The sequence below is a fragment of the Mchenga conophoros genome, linkage group LG6 (genome assembly GCF_057382185.1).
Source record: "Mchenga conophoros isolate Kocher_MC1m ecotype Shallow Benthic linkage group LG6, M_conophoros_male_GT1.1, whole genome shotgun sequence".
Classification (NCBI taxonomy): Eukaryota; Metazoa; Chordata; class Actinopteri; order Cichliformes; family Cichlidae; genus Mchenga; species Mchenga conophoros.
Genome location: NC_140531.1, coordinates 29,973,287 through 29,990,249, shown reverse-complemented (window position 1 = coordinate 29,990,249; position 16,963 = coordinate 29,973,287). Strand labels below are relative to the sequence as shown.

The 16,963-nt window shown below is 41.4% G+C and overlaps 1 protein-coding gene across 3 annotated transcripts in view; it reads right to left on the bottom strand.

Annotated features, from left to right (window-relative positions):
* The window catches only part of prkcaa (protein kinase C, alpha, a), a 144,018-nt gene extending 127,298 nt beyond the window's left edge, over positions 1 to 16,720 (bottom strand). For 2 of the 3 annotated variants that reach the window (XM_085277350.1, XM_085277351.1), the window contains exons 1-2: positions 16,355 to 16,720; positions 14,620 to 14,651 (exon numbers count right to left, since the gene is read on the bottom strand). In XM_085277350.1, the coding sequence (XP_085133476.1) occupies positions 14,620 to 14,651; positions 16,355 to 16,521 (199 nt within the window). In that variant the 5' untranslated portion in view covers positions 16,522 to 16,720. The remainder of the gene's footprint in view (positions 1 to 14,619; positions 14,652 to 16,354) is intronic. The other variant, XM_085277349.1, reaches the window with a different exon arrangement.
* Between the last annotated feature and the right edge of the window lie 243 nt (positions 16,721 to 16,963).

Here is a 16,963-nt window from a genome sequence, read left to right as displayed (position 1 = left end):
TGGAATAATCAATTACCTTTCACAATTTTTCTTATTTATTTTCAAAAGAAAGAGCATTTTCTATTTCAATTTCTTCATTCCCTTATGTCAAACTATGCTTTTGAAGCTGATGGAACGAATTCTATCGGTTAAACTGTAAATTCTTCCCAACTTGCAGTTATAGATCGGCAAAGAAATTAAAACCAGCCCTGATCAATAACCCCTAAGAGTGCCTGGACCTTAGATGTTGACCCCCGAAGATCAGTAGCCTTTGATGTAAAGCAACACACTAAAACTGAGGGTTTTATTTAACTGCAGAAGCCAACTGTGCTAAATGGCAAGGCAGATGATTCAGCTTAAAGTACTGCAGCCTGCAGAGGCCTACTTTGTGTACAGACAGATGTGGGATTTGTGACTTGTTGATATTACAGCATTGATTCAGAAGGACCGAGAAGGACTGTTCCCTGCTGCTCACATCCAGCCTAAAAGTTAATCCCAGTAAGCAGGCACACTTCCTACGAGCAAATGACAGAGCAACAGGTGGTCTCATTCACAAATATAAACGGTCTGTCTGAGTGTTTCATTCAAGTAAAAGCTACAGTTAAGCTCCCATTAAGCACCTATGATACAATTATACCCCTCAGAACTGTCGACCATCTGAAAGTGGCTTTAATCATCTAAATGGACCATTACTTAAGCCATCAGAGGTCTGTTTAATAGGTCAAACTACCGCATAGTGTTGCACTCTCAAAGTATGGATGGATACACTGGATTCGTGCACATTTACTGTTTACATCACTGATGACGAAGGCAGCGAGAGCAACATGCTACAGTGAACACAATACCAGCATCAGTAAATGAAGTCCTTCCAGGAAAGCAAAAAGGGAGTCGTAGTCCTTATTTGTAATGTATAATGGAGTGTAGCTTTCATTGCATGATCTCATAAAATTCAGAGGACGGTAAGTGCAGAAATATTCTCAGTGTCTTCTATGGTGGATTGCTTCATGCACGATTGCAAAGCAGAGAGTTAAAAATAACACAATTCTGTATTAATTATGGGAACCCTTGTGTTTTTCTTATAATAAACTGAGTCACATGTTTAACGGCTGTTTTTGCAGCTGTCACAAGTTGCACATTACCAAAGACAAGTCTCATAAAACTAGCAATAAATATCAATTATATCCAGCCAAATGAGGGACTCACTCTACAGCTGAGATTCTGAGACTTTGGCTCACCATGCGGTATCTGCATGCTCTCAACTTGAGTCCATTTACGACTGAGCTGCCAAACGCTTCCTCTTGTACGAGATCGAGGTGCCCGAGCAAACAGAGCAGACGCAGTAACACAAAGGTGCTGGCAGTCCATTCTTTTACCTAACTCTACATGGGCATACAAACAAATGTCCGACCATGCAGCAGTACAGACAAACTGAGGCTCAAGGCCAAGTCTGACTCACTCGGTGTTCTAAAGATTGAGTTCGTGCCACTTTTATGAAAATTCATTCAGATTTTTTCTTGCCTAAAACAAAAGCTGAGCAATGTTGATTCTGTTGTAGGCGAGGGCAGATACACTTTTGACAGTTTCAGCTACAAAATGTGTTACTTGCCCCAACATGTGAAATATTATTATTCCAAAGCAACATGAACTACTATAAAGAGCAAATGATCAAGCAGATAAGCTACAATGATTGCGGGTGATGGCAGGTTTTACCAAATTTTATTATTTTTATCCATCATGCACAGTACTCATGTACAGAGCTCAACATGGCAGGGCTCAAAAACACTAGTGGCCTCGACCCTCAGAAAAAAAAAATCACTAAAATCAAACACCCACCCACAATAGATTGCACAAATACATTTACCCACACTTTTTAACCACACTTTAATCAATTATACTCATGGCTAACATTGCCTCCACCAGGCACTGAGCAGCCACCCAAGTGCCCGGAAGACATAACCACACCAACCACCAAAATGCTCAACAATCAATAAACATTCAAGAGATCTCATGCAAGTTTATGCTTCCTAATGTGAAAACATTTTTAAGTGCAGAGTACTGAATAAAGTGCAACTGTGCCCAGAAAAGTGTTGGCTATTACCTAAAATAAAATACAATTTACTGCTTTAGTTGCTGAACCAATAACAAAACACCTCATCATTACAACGACATTTTCTGTTACGGATTACAGACATAGCACAATCACAGAACTGACATCACTGATGATCAAAGCTTAGTTAGTGTTACGTTCCCCTGAGGGGTCTAGGCGGTGAGGGGGGAGTAACAAAAAGTGACCGGGTTAGAAAAAGGAGTCAAGGAGGCAAAAGGGTTAAATCAAAGAGTTTTATTAAAGTAGCTCAACTAAAAAAGACAGACAAGCCGCTATCACCATTTAAGAAAACAAACAAAACTCAGGCGTGGTCAATAAAGTAAAACGTAAGCCAAAAAGAAAGAGAGCAGCTCACTAGCTGCAAACCACAATAACACAGCTCATTAGCTGTAACCACTCACAAACACACTCAGCTCACTAGCTGTAACCACACTCATGGCACTCTGGCCCAGAGCTCACCTTTCCCTGGGCTTAAATACTTTTAATTACTGATGTGAGTCAGCTGTGTAACAGGGAAAGGTGGCACCTCAGGCAGAAGAGGTGGTGGGACATGCCCACACAGGCACCTTCAGGAGGAGGCCCTGCTAGGGCCGTAACAGTTAGTATTAGAGGTTGACAGTTAGGGCTAATGGCAGAAAGGTACCTATTCAAATCCAGGATCTGACTCAACATGCAAGAGCACATAACCAGAAAGTCAGCAAAGCTCTGCTATGCCTCGCAGCCATAGCTTCATTCCCAGGTGAACTCTCTCATGACGTAAGCGTGACAGCAGGAACATGGACGTCATCCCACCTGCAATTGCTCAGTCGGTCCCCTTCCTGCCCTCAAATCCCCTTATCAAACTGTGGGAAAGATTTGGGCTACATAATGGGCACCAGCATGCAATCAGGAACTGAACAGGGGCCTATTATCTCATGACATGCAGGTGTCAGAGGATGCATTTCTCTCTGTTTAGGAGCTATCCTGTCCAGAAATGATGAGCATTGTTGCAGCAACGTGTACACATAAATCTCCATGAAAGCCAGGAAGGGAACCTAATCCACTTCAGAGTTGTGAAACACTGCCGCAAGGGAACAACAATCATCAAAACGGTATTTAAAACACTGACATTTTTGACTGAACATCAATGTTGACTTTAAAAGCAATATTTATAATAAATCCGTATTGTAAGCACTGGGATTAACATATTCCAACACAGTCCCTACAGGATGACAAATCTGACAAACATTACCTTATTCAGCACCAAACACATTAGAACTATGCAGCACAACACAGCATTTCCCCCAGATGCATAATGGGAATTAAGGTGATAAATAATGCAGGCTGTCATGATGGATTAGTCTAAAAGGAAACGTAAGGTGAGGTGAGAGGCTTTCAGGGAAATCTAAATTACCCAAACATTCACAAGCCAGCAGCTCCACTTGACCATTTAGAGCATCACTAAAACTGTATTCAATTCTGTCTTAAAGACAAATATATAGTGTGTATATCTGAAGCGCCCTTTATTCACATTTAAGCTTCTCCAATACACTTGCTAAGGTTTTTCAACACTGAATTCGACTTATCCCATTATTCAAAACATTTCTAATAGACAGGCGGGCATTTGACTAAAAGGTTTACATGACCGCAGACTTTAATCAAGATCCTCTGGGTTTCTCACAATTTGATAAGATGCTGTAAATGTGATTTATTGATTTATAAGCTTCTGACACAATGAGCACAGTGTAAAATGCTATTAACTTTGTGCACATTGTGACTTTTTCTCTTTGGCGCAGGTATTGGGTTAAGTGTCCATTTCATGGGTAAATTACAGTTTTTGGAGCACTACACCAGAGCAAATTTTCCCTTGGTTTAATACCCCTCTCCATAGGCTCACGGTAGGCAAATACCTCTTGAAACTGACACAATCAAACCATAAATTAAGCATTAGACATCTGGGACAGGTTCCAGCCTCTCTGTAGCCCTGAATTGGAGGTGCAGTTAAGAAGACAGATGATGGACTTAGGTACATAGCGTTAACTTTAATTTAACACCTTATTTTTACTGCCTGCTGCTCCTGTTTGTCCAGCACATTGCCTGTGATTCCAGCAAAGGCTGGAATGACTGCAGGGAGCAAGACCAAAAAGTGTGGCTTTTACATATTTTCTTGGGAGTTACATGCATCTGAGTGTTTTCATCGCTTTTTATTTTTCATATGCCACTAGCTGCAACCAGTGCAATGATGTCATGCCCAGGATTGTATTTTCTCGTGTTTGACATGAGTGATTGCATCTGTTGACTTTCTTCCAAAATGAGGGTTAATTCGGTACCTCATTGACTCCAGTCTAATTTCAATTGAAGCAACGGAGCAGACAACTTAAATCACCGTGACATGATCTTACAAGAAAAGGTTTTCAGCCTTTTACACATGAGTCGAGCATGACTCCTCCTGGGTAATTACTGGAATTTCTTATCATGGCAACTGTCAAAAAAGAAATATCACTCCCTGCATCCCTCGACATGCACCAGGTTAAATTATACAGATATCATTCCTTATGTTGGACCTCTTGGCCTCATCAGTATTGGTGAAGGGATTTTACTGGTTGATACCAAGTGGCAACTGCTGAAAAATAAACTTAACAAGGAGATGTGCAAAAAAACTGCAAGAGCTCACTCGATGCTGGCTCCACAAGCAAGTCGATCCTCATAGATCCCCATGTTAACATGTCCAACCTTACAGGGTCAAAAAGCATGTTTGCATCAAAATGGTTTTGGTCTCTGTGGATTTTTCCCCCCTTCATAAGAACTCTGTGGAAGGTTTGATTGTTTAACTCAATTTGTGTACTGTTGGTGCTCCAAGCTTTCATCCAAACATAGGTCGAAAAAGCTAACCTGCACTGAGTTGCATTAAGTCTTTTAAATACAGTCTACGGTTGATATTGCGCTTGTTTTATCGAGATACATGCTTCCTATTCGCAAGTGGCTCTGGTCAAAAGCCAGATCTGCAGCTAATAGTGTAGATTTAAGATCTGGAACTTTTAACAGAATGCATTTTGTCTACTTTTGTATATTTTTACATTTTTGATTAATCTAAGTATAGACACCACACAAAACAATAAAACATATTTCATATGATTCACGTCTTTGCTCTGCATCCAGCAAATTAAGACTACATCTGCTACAGCTTAGCAGATGTAGTCTTTCATTTGTTGAAGCTTACCAATTTACTGCACTGTCTCCCTCCTTTCTAGTTATTTTTAACCATAATTGATCGACTAGTGTGGCTCAGTCTTACACAGGTTTAAGTACTCGCTTGTAGGTTCTTATAGCATATAATGATTCTTATGCATATAATGATTCTCATGCATATAATGATTCTTATGCATAAGTTTAATACGGAAGATCTGTAATCAGTCATCTGCCTGCTTGGCTGTTCACTGCATCACTACCACTTTCCCACGCTGTCTGTTTCAACACTGACATCGTTACTGTAGTCCAATCATCTGCTCGCCCGCCGTCTTTGAGCCAATCAGCCTCCACTCTGCATTCATTCTGTGCTCTCCATCATTCTCCCTTTCAAAATCTCATTCCTGCAACACACCACCTTGCCATCTCCACCTCACCAAGGCACCTAGAGCTCCATCCAAGCCTCACTCTTCATGTTCACCACCACCAACATCTAGATTCCAGGGAGACCTGTCCTAAATCCTATCACAGCTGGAAGTTCGTTCTGCCATGACGGGTCATTGACGTTTAATTGCCTCATAATTAACAGATTAATTTCTCAGTCTCACGTTCAGTTCTTCCAAATGATCTCTCCTTATTGAACTGTTTGTGAATTCTCTAACAGATAGAAATAATCAACAACTTGAAACTATTCAAAATAGTAAATCTCCTGTAATGAAGGAACATTTGTGCTTGTGTTTGTTTTATTTTGAGCAAACACGCAGAAACTGAAAAAGAAAAAAGAAAAAAAAAAAAAAAAAAAAAACACACTGCCACAATGACCCAAGTTTGCATAAGAACAATATCCTGAGTGAAATCATTAGGTTGATAACATCTGCACAACATGTGTGCATTCCTAGTTAAAGCCCTTATGTAATCCAAAAAGATATCAAAAGAACAAGCATCCTATAAACAGATCCAATGCTTTGCATAGCACTGTATATCTTCAGGGGACCAAGGAACAACTCTAAATATAGCCAAACCTGAACTCTGCCCTTTCCCTCTGCATCTCATAGACAGATGCACACACACACACACACACACACACACACATATGCCACGCTGCCTCTGCTCTGCTCTGCTCTGCTCAAAGGATCTCTGAATCTTGTATTTTTCTCTATCTCTAACTCTGGGCCAAAATAGTATCAAGGTTGCAGTTAGGACATCCTATTCCTGACAGCACAAACGTGCAGTGTATCAAACAAACACCCTTCAATAACCAGAAACTGAATATTTCCCCTGTTTGCCAGGAGGAGATAAAAGAAATGGATATGCGAGAGTGCGTTTGTGCTGAAAGAAATGAAGAAAGGCAGTGTCCTTAAAGGAGAAACCCCAGGGCCTGGGTCAGGACACAGGGTGAAATATAGGGCAGCTTTGTGACAGAGGGCAAACAGAGAAACCAGCAAACGGGTAGAAAGACGAGAGACGACGAGAAAGAAACAAAGAAAGCTGGCGGTGTTTTGCTACAGATAATTCATCAAAGCTGTAAGCAATTGATCTGCCTCTTTGTTCTAAGTATACCGCTGCTTTAGAGGACAGGAAAAAATCAGAGAGATGAAGGTGCAAACAAAGGCACGACCACTATGGCAGCGGAGATAAAGCAACAGATGTTGCAGAGTGGTCTGTGTGTCCAAAGCCCTGACTGAAACTGATGCTACATAAGAAACTCGACACCACGAGGGTTTCGTGGCTCATCATCATCAGGACCAAAATGATCTTCAGATCTTTAATGGTTAGAATTAGAAAATAATGCCCGCGCTCTGTGTTTTTCTTTCTGTCTTGCTCCATATTTATTAGCTTTTTTTTTAGATTAAAAAAAAAAAGGTGCTTGGGGAAAACTGGAGGAGAAAACTGCAATAACTACTAATTTTGTCATTAAAATTATTAATTTATTTTTCCATGCCCACAATCTGAAGAGGCACTTACCAGGAGGTCCATGGATTAGTATTTCAAGGGACACTCAGTGAGGATTTTAAACCCTTGGTAATTTCTACTCATTGCTTTTACAAGACTAAATTATTATAATTGCATTGCATTTAAGAGACCAAGCTGAGCACAGTGCTCGCAAAAAAATAAGCTGTTTCACTTCTGCATATTAAATAAATGACTGGTGTGGATTTTTAGAGATTATATTATATTTGTAATATCTTGTGCCTCTGGCTTCACTATTATACAGCAGACATCCCTGTTTTTAAAATCATTTAGCTGCAAAGAGCATTACTCACCTAGGCATGCATTAGTGTTCAGACCACCTGAGGTTAAGATTGTAATAAACTCTCATACCATTCATGAAAAAAGATGGAGTTTATTACAGGCCCCCCTGGAGAAGTAAAAGCACGAGCCAATGCATTCCTCTCACTACGAAGCCCTAATCTGCCACTCAACAGAAATGGCACCCTTAAATGCTGGCTTCCTGCTCTTAATGCCTGTGCTTTTATGTCCATGTTGGACAATTTGCCATCATTAGCCAACACTTGCAGTATATAATCGAAAGTGTTGGCTACCCAGCAATATATAATGAATCCGAGAGAAGGGTTTAAATAAGTTATCTGCACACACTCTGCCTTTTCTTTTGAACACTGACACTAATACTGATGCTGGAATCTCTGTACTAAATGATATAGGAGCAGAAAACAACTAAGAAATGTGCTGTTTGAGCAGCTGAGCATAAGAATACATGCACCAAGCATCCTGAAAGGAGCCCGTGGACTTTCCACGGACTGTCAACACCTTATTAGGATGACGCTGGGTGTGGACAAGGATATTCTAAATAAACAGTGAGCAGCCCAAGACTAACAAAGTGACTGCACATCAACGCAGTTACAGAAATGAAGACGTTTGCAAACTTTATGATCTTTCTTTATCTATCAAAGCGAGATCCAACACTTCACCATCAAAGAAGCAACAAGGCTGATTAACGTAATCCCTGCAATAAGTAATCTCATTTTATAAATGCACGTATGGCTGCGCGTTGTGCACTGCTTCCTCTTAGGAATGTGGGTTTCTCTGCAACAGGCATGTCAAACTCATTCTACACTGTGGGCCACATACACATACACATGACTTTAAAACAATGAAAATACAGTGAAAAAAATCAAAGTCTATCCCCCTCCTTTATATTTTCCAAAGGTGTCCAGTGGGCCAGACTGGAGTCCTCTGCTGGCCAATTCTGGCCCCAGGGCCATATGTTTAACACCCCTGCTCTACAACAGCACACCAGAGGGTGATTCCCGTAGTGCAATACCGAGCCTGGCTTAAAATTTAATTGTATAATAAAAAAAAAAAAAAGCCGACCTCACAGGTCATCTTCAAGAAACCATTATGTGAGAACATATCCATCAGCTGCCTCAGCACTCCAGAAATCATCTGCATTACGACCAGTGTGGGAAGATGAAAACAAGACAGCCATCACTACATCACAGGAATACCCTGCGTGAATAACAAGGAGACCTCCTGGTTTTCAGTTAATCTTTCTTTTTCGCTCTGCCTTCTACTCAACCGACGTTTTAGTTGTTGCTCAGCTGTAGCTTCAAACAGCCCTGTTTATATTAAAGCCAGTACAGACAGGAAGTTTACGCGTATTATTCAATTGATTTTGCATTTGCTGCCATTTTACACAAAGGCCAGGAAAGAACATCAATTTTTGAGCACATGTTTTTGAGATCTGAGTAACAATTTCCTGCTTCATATCTGTCAAAGCGGACAAAACCAAGCATTAGCAGCACTAGTTGGACTCAAAAGCTTGTTATTAATAAAAATCTAAAATAGGATCGATACTGTGAGACTGTTATGGCTTTGTGTTTCGGCTTACACTGGCAGGGAGTAATGGCCTTATAATTCCATCGACACCTTCCTTTGAAATCTCCACTAGAGGCAGAACTTTGAAATGGCACTGTTTGATTTCATAAAGTGTCACACAGGTGCCCTTGAAGAAAGCACCTGTTCCCCAAATACTTAGGAGGATTTTTCTACAGCTCAGTATAACTAAGCAAAATAGCAAACCATCAGATTAAACCTTGGCAAATCAAGAGGTGAAAATAATAAATCCTGAAAATAATCCTCCAAAAAAACCTCAAGTTTCAAGATTTCCAGAGACAGTGTGAGGTTAACAAGGTCTGAACAGTAAATGAGCTGAGTGACACGAGTACGAACGGCCTGACTGCATTACAGCGTCGTCTAAATAGTGATTTGAGCTGCGCTGCTGCACAACGACAGCAGGCCAGGAGCTTGAAATAAGACTCCGCAGGAAAAGTAGCCAGAAGACGACAGACAGATTGTTCACAATGCAGATACCATCTAGAAAGGTGGTTACTGATAGGCTTGTTTGTTTCCACAACATTAACTTTCCTTCAGTATTTTATTTCAAGTGTCACATTGACAGATCTGATTTTTCTTCTTTACACATGTGACCACAGACATTCGTGTTCAGAATAAACTGTGTTGTTTTGTATGAAGTCAAACATGTTAATAGCTTCCCTTGAGTATTATTTCCACACGCTGAAGTTTAACATGTGGCATCATTAGGACGAATTAACAAACAAACACTCACTGGATAGTTCGCACTCTGCAACTGTAGTAGTCGTCGACCCCTTTCTGAACTCAGAGGTGCTTTAATTCTTCATGGCACAGATTCAACAAGGTGCTGGAAAACATTCTTCATATATTTTGGCCCATACTCACATGATTACATCACAAAGCCGCTGCAAATTTGCCAGCTGCACATCCATGATGGCAACCTGCCACATGCCAAGGGTGCTCTGATGTTCTGAGATGTTCTGAGTGACGACTACAGAGGATCGTTTGTTGTGCTCAAAGCAACTGATCAGACTAGGCAACGTTTTTCCAAACTTCTATTGCTCATTTTTGGTGAATTTCCTCAGTTTCCTGTTGTTAGCTGATGGGAGTGGCACCTGCTGTGTTTGTCTACAGCTGTACCAAAACTACTAGATTCAACATGCTGTACATTCAGAGATACTCTTCTGCATACCTTGATTGTAAAGAGTGATTATGTGAGTTACTATCGCTGTCCGTTCAGCAGTCTGGGCATTTTTCTTTGACTTCAGATATCAACAAGGAATTTGCACCCAGAGATTTGACACTCAGTGGATGTTTTCTCTCTTTCGGACCATCTGGAGATGGTTGTGCAGGAAAATCTCAGCAGATCAGCAGTTTCTGACACCAATAAGCACAAAACATTCAAAGTCACTTAAATCACCCTTTTTCCCATTTTGATGCTCAATTTAAACTTTAGCAGATCATCCTGACCACAACTACACAGCTAGGTGCACTGAGTTGCTGCCATGCGATTGGTTGATTAGACGTTGGCTTTCAGAATCAGTTGAACGGGGCCCCAGTTTAGCTCAGTGGGTGAGTAGGCGACCATATGCCACATGACCAGAGTGCAGCAGCCTGGGTTTGAGACTGACCTGCTGCCATTTGCTGTGTGTCTTCCCCTTTTTCCTGCCTATCTTAACTGCTCCACTCTTGAAGAGGTACACCTTATAAACTGTCCAGTGAGTGTATACTAATAGTAAACCTGCCAATTATTTTTGTACCTAATAAATTTATCAATAAAAAGCACAATTCCAAAGCCCAAGCTGGGATGCTCATTAATCATTATTGTAAACGGCTTTTGCAGTAATCAAATTGATTCATGTATATTTGTCAGTGTTTAGTTCAGAGACACCAACTGACCAAACTGTTATGAGCTCTATCTTTTAATCTTAAAATGTTAAAAAAAAAAAAAAGGAATACATGCAAAAATAAACATATTCACTGAGCTTAAATATATGACGCAAAATCTCAACACATAAACTACACTTGATGATGTAATACAGTGGAGCCCGGCCTATTCTTAGCAAAGGGACATTTACTCAGTTGAAAATTAAATGTCACTCTTGTTATAGAAATGCCACTCTCCAGTTCATCATTTTGTCATCTTCAAGTAGTCAGCGAGAGGCTCGCTGCCCCTGCTGGAGGACTTGACCCCCATTTTACAGAAGCTTAAGTTTAATATTTGATGGCTAAGCAGATGTTAGAAAGTAGGGACCTTTCTCTCTTTGACTGGCTGCAGCGTAACCAATCACCTCCGTCTTGATGAGACGGACTCATAATTTATTTAAAAGGTCCACACTTGGATTTATGATAGAATAACAAAGGTGCGGCCAGTGTTGAGCGGGGAAGAGAAAAGCTGCAGCGCATCATTTGTGCTCGTGTTTCGTGAGTGTACGCGATGGCCTTCCACCCCTGAGTTTATCATCGCCTGCATCAGAAGCTGCGACAGTAACAATGAGGCAGGAGGAAAATGGCAACTTGCTGTGAAAGCAGAGGAGGGGGCTCGCGGACACGCTGACGATAATGTCAGGTTATGCAAAAACATGTTAGGCTATCAACACTCTGACACCTTAGAGTGACTCATTACCGAGCCTGTTCTCAAGTAGGAGCAAAGCTTGAGAACAGGCAACATCTCACTTGTGTGAGAGGCGATCACATAGAAGAGTGGGTGTGAGGTTGCTGGCAGCCGTGCCCACGGGTCAAACATGGTTTTCCATGTAGACACGGGCTAATACGCATGTTCCTATGCGCAAACGTTAACCAGACATACCATACGCCCTTAACGGCACTATGAACCATCTACATTTATAAGATGAGCTGTGATTCACTTAAAACCCCTGTGTGTCTCATTCTCCCTGACACTCTCAGGAGAGTAGTCTATGAATCATTGAGATTAAACACTCGATGTGACAAAGTGTTTATCTTTAAGTTTCCCACTGAAAGAGCGTCTTCTGTCTCCGTGAACGACGCACATCCTGCAGTTAGTTCATGAATAGTTGGTGGTTTTGATGCAGTAATTTAGCAATGCAACAACAAAGGCTGCACAGACAAAAACTGCAACCAAGCAAATGCATCAGCAAAGCAACGCAGACAAAATCCACCTGCGCTGCATCTCGGTCGCAGACGCCGATTATAAATTAGCACCGTGCGATATCGAAAACAACATGTGATGTGTTGTTTTCATTTTTTGAACAAAAAAATCAATCTAAAAAAAGCTGATAAAGGCATCTACCTATATCTAGTCTAAAGCCTCTGTTTTATTTGAACCATCCTTTCTCGAATGCTAAGGTTTTACAATTGTTTCAACACAACAAACACTGGAGAAGAAGCCCTTCTGAGCCTCAGACTAGAAGACTGACATTATTACTCCCTTCTTCAGGAATGAGGCTATTTTCTCCTCCAACACCACTCTCTCTGTGGCAGTGGGGGGAGCGCAGTACGCAGAACGCCATTAAAACATGAAAGCTCATGGCACGACTGTAATGGAAACCCTTCCTCAGTGTTTTGTCTAATCTGGGCGGGAGAAGGCAGCAGAGATACACACACTCTGGTTAGTGATCTGTCAGTGGGAGAGCAAGGAGGGCCCACAGCCCCGGCCCTCTCACTGCTGCGAGGTGGCCTAAGTGTAAAAAGACAGAGTCTGACCTGCTAGGACGATTCGCTCACTTCTCCAACCAGATCTCGTTGGACATCATCTGTCCTGCTACCCGGGCAATTACAGCCAAACTAATGCTTTGGCAAGTCCACAGATTTTCCAAATTAGATGAGGAATTCAGAGACTATGTGCTTGCTAAAGCTAAAAACAGCAGTTAACAAGAAAACTGTCCACATTTTTCCCACTTTGCATCTCCTCCCTATCCCTGTCCACTCTCTTTCACTTTCTGTTTCCCTAACCTGCTTTACACGTCATTGTTTAGATTCTGTTTTAAGATAGCACATTTACTGCTCAGCACACTTTGTTTACTCCAATTTCCCTACTTCTGATTAGGGCTGCCACGATTAGTCGACTAGTCACGATTACGTCGACTATCAAAATCGTCGACGACTGATTTAATAGTCGACGCGTCGTTTGAAGCTTTGTAAGATCACAAAAGACGCAGGAATAAGTAGTAGGATTTAAGAGTGTAATAACGGACTGAAACAGAAGATGGCAGCACTGCATGTACAAGGATGCCAGCTGCCGTTAAACCCCGAAGAAGAAGAAGCTGTGTCCCAGAATTCATAGCGCAGCCCAGCTCAGTTTCCAACAATGGCGGCAGCTAGTTAGTTTTAATATTACTCTTATTATTCGTTCTGGGTCACAAAATAAACGTTTAACATATTTCAGGCGAGAATGTAGCTGTGTAAACCTCAAATATCTGCTCAGCTTATCAAGACACCACATATTTTCAAAAGCGCTCCGACGTTGTCGGAGACGTCTGTTACCCACTAGCTCGATAGCTAGCCGGGGGCTAGGCTAACTAGAGCCGTGAGAACACCGGACTCCCGGCTAATAGTTTTCAAACCCACCGCCGTCTTTCTCTCTCAGGTTAAACATGACATATGAGTCACTTAGATAACTTAAAATGTTATTGTTTGGCTTTTTTTAGTATTTTATTTGTTCCTGAGTAAATCGGTTTGGCTGAGACTAAAGTTATAGTTTTTACACAGCTGAATAAACGTCAAGCAGACAACTGATTATCAGAAGTGTGAGATGCTCGAGAATTTACTCCGGTGTCCTGTTATATTTTAGATAGCAAGGAGATTATTAAACTTCACCGAAACAATCTGCAAATTTCAATAAAATTGAATAAACTATCATCTTGTCTTTATTTTTAGTTAGCACATACCTGAAACACTTAAAGCTGTAAGCTAATGATAGTTATATAAGAGCAGATGCTGCTGGTGCAATAAGCTGTACGTTTTACGTCCAGTGGATGATGATCTGATTAGTCGACTAATCGCAAAAATAATCGGTGACTAGTCGACTATCAAAATGATCGTTTGTGGCAGCCCTACTTCTGATAAGCCTGTTTTTATAGGATGAAGTTTCATTTAACTTGATAATAATAAGTCTTTAAATGTCACACCAAACTTCAGTCATTACTTTGATTACTTTAAACTCGACGGATACACCTGGTGCCACAGGTATCAAAAGCATGGCTATCAAACAGCAAAACACTGCTTTTATCTAAAGCTTCCAAATATATAAAACAGCAGAATAAGCAGTAATTGCATTCACAGGCATTCAGTCATTTTCTCTTGTAGTTGCACGTATGAGATGGAGCTAGTGCAGCAAAATGCATGGAAAAGTGACAAAAATGTATCAACCCTAAATGTGATGATTCGAGAAACAGCATCAGAATAAATTAATTGCAGACTTGACAGACAAAGAACACCATTTTTTTTCTACAGAATGACAAAATAGTCCTAAATCAAAGTTTAACATGTACATGTCTCTCTTACACACACATTTTAATTGAAGGCCTCACACATGAATAAGTTTTGCTTTTTACCTTGGCACTGGAATCCTTGTTTTCCAAACCCCCTGTGAAAAGAAAGAAGGACGGATTGAACAGTTGCTCGTGCTCACACTCTTTCAAACACGTGTGCACAGTAAATCCATTCATTCACCTGCACGCACACGTACTGTACACGCATTCATTCAATCCAGGGACCCACATGTCTCATGTTTTCCATGACTATTAAGGAAGAGCATTGCACAGTTCTTGGGATTTCATGTTTTCCTGAAAGCATTCATTGCCTATTAAGAAGTATTTCTCTGTCTATGGTGTGGATAAACTTGAGTGACCTTGAGGAGCCCTGACCTCAACCCAATCCAGCACCTTTCAAACAAACTGAAAGGCCAACTGCAACTGAACTGAGGCTCTTGTGGCTGAATTGGAGTGAATCACAGTCCTCTAGAATCACGCCGGTGTAATGGTTAGGTGTGCAGATCCTTTGTGCCCATACTGAGTTTGTTCTTCTGCTGACATGTTCTGTGGTTAATCACAATGTCATTACAGAAATCCTCATCAATCAAAGCCCTCACAGGGAAGCTTTGACCTCATAAAGAAAAGCAACAAGCTGTTTGCCTTAATAATTATGGTTATGGGGAGCTTGTGCTTTGCACTAAGGAGTGGCGCTTGGTTGAACATAGGTCATTGTGTAAAGCTGTCAGTGCTATACTAGCTTTACACAGAAAAAAAGGTCTTGGAAGACACACCCACTAACAAGAGAGGAGCAGTTTAACTCTGCAAAGCTGTCTGCAAGTTTCCTCCTCTTACATTTAAGATACGGCATAAAATGTGAAAACGAACGCTTTTTAGGACAGTAACATAATGCAATTAAAGACCTGCTGCACAGACTGGAACCGCCTAGTGTATATAGATGGAATCAGACAATTTACAGCATTTGGAAACTTGTGTTTCGTCATGTTATCCAAATGCATTTCTCCTCATGAGCCACAAATTAAGAAAACACAAATGCAACAGAGAGATAATAATCTGTGCCTCTACACCAGTGTGTTTCAGCAAAACAGGACATGCATAAATCAGTCTACGTAGAGTAGATGAAGTGCTTTTCCATACTGGCTCACTCTGGCAATTAATTGCAGATCTCAGAACCAGCGTTTGAGCTGCTTCAAGTTAAAAAAAAATCCCTAGCAGCTTAAAATTGAAAATTCGAACAGGCCAACTACAGTGGGTGCCAGGAAGGGGGAACCTGTTACTCATCAGAGCACTTCAAACAGGTCCAGTCTTGGCTGGTACAGCAGCAATGGGAAGCTTTTGGCACAGTTTTCATTGAAGTTGTTTCTGCCTTGCAGGAATGTGCTGCAGCTTTGACGTTGTCCTCACAGAGGTTTACTGGGACCAAAAAGACGCTTTAACTACGTTTCTTATTAAGAACTCTCCCAGTTGGAAGGTTAACAGATTAATACAGAAAATGCAACATTAGTAGACAACACAAACATGAAAATGCGAGAGGTCTGACAATAATACAACAGACTGGGATCCTTGGAGAAGCTTGGAGCTGCTAGGAAGGGTTATGACGACGTTAGTGCTCCTGCGCTGACTCTCCACTAGTAGGAAAGTCTTTAGGAGGTGCATGGATCGCAGGATTATGAAGGGAAAAGTTAGCCTGTAGTTGTGTTACATCATCGAGCAGAGTGTAGGCTCTCGACTGAAGTTATCCAATATGCAACAGGCTGCAGTCAGGCAGGGGGTGGAGGTGGGTAACGGAAGAGCTTACCAGATGAAGTCCGTGCAGTGGCTGCAGAAAGTCGGCTGCTTGAAGAACCTGGCTATGAATTTATGGTTCTTGACCTCGTGGACGTTCTTTTGCCTCAGGGCACCTTTCCGAGCAAACCTATTTGCGACGTCCGCGGAGGACGACTCGTTCAAACTTACATCAGCCATGTCCCCCTAAAAACGAAAAGATACAATGCAACAGCTTTGCGTTGTTGTCTCGGGGTGGTTTTCAGTCCGTTCAGACGCGCAGCCCTCAATGTCGCGGCGGAAGAGTGCGGAGCGGCGGTCTTCACCGGAGACACTGTACTTACAGTCAGTGAGGGCTTTCCCTGCCTGTCGACACCACTGGGTTGCTCCACTGACAGAGGTGCACGCGGACAGGCTAGCTACATTGAGAAGGACTGCTTCCTTTCTGTCCCTTCAAAATAAAAGCCCTTTCGCTCCCTCTCTCTTTCTCTCTCTCTCTTAATTAGAGTGCGTGTGTAAGAGGTTGTTTGCTATATCCTAACACATACCTTAAAAACCAAAATAAAAACTACTACCTGCAGCATGCAGAAAATCCAATCTAACATAACTGCTCATGCAACCTTTTCAGAGTTAGATCTCAGGA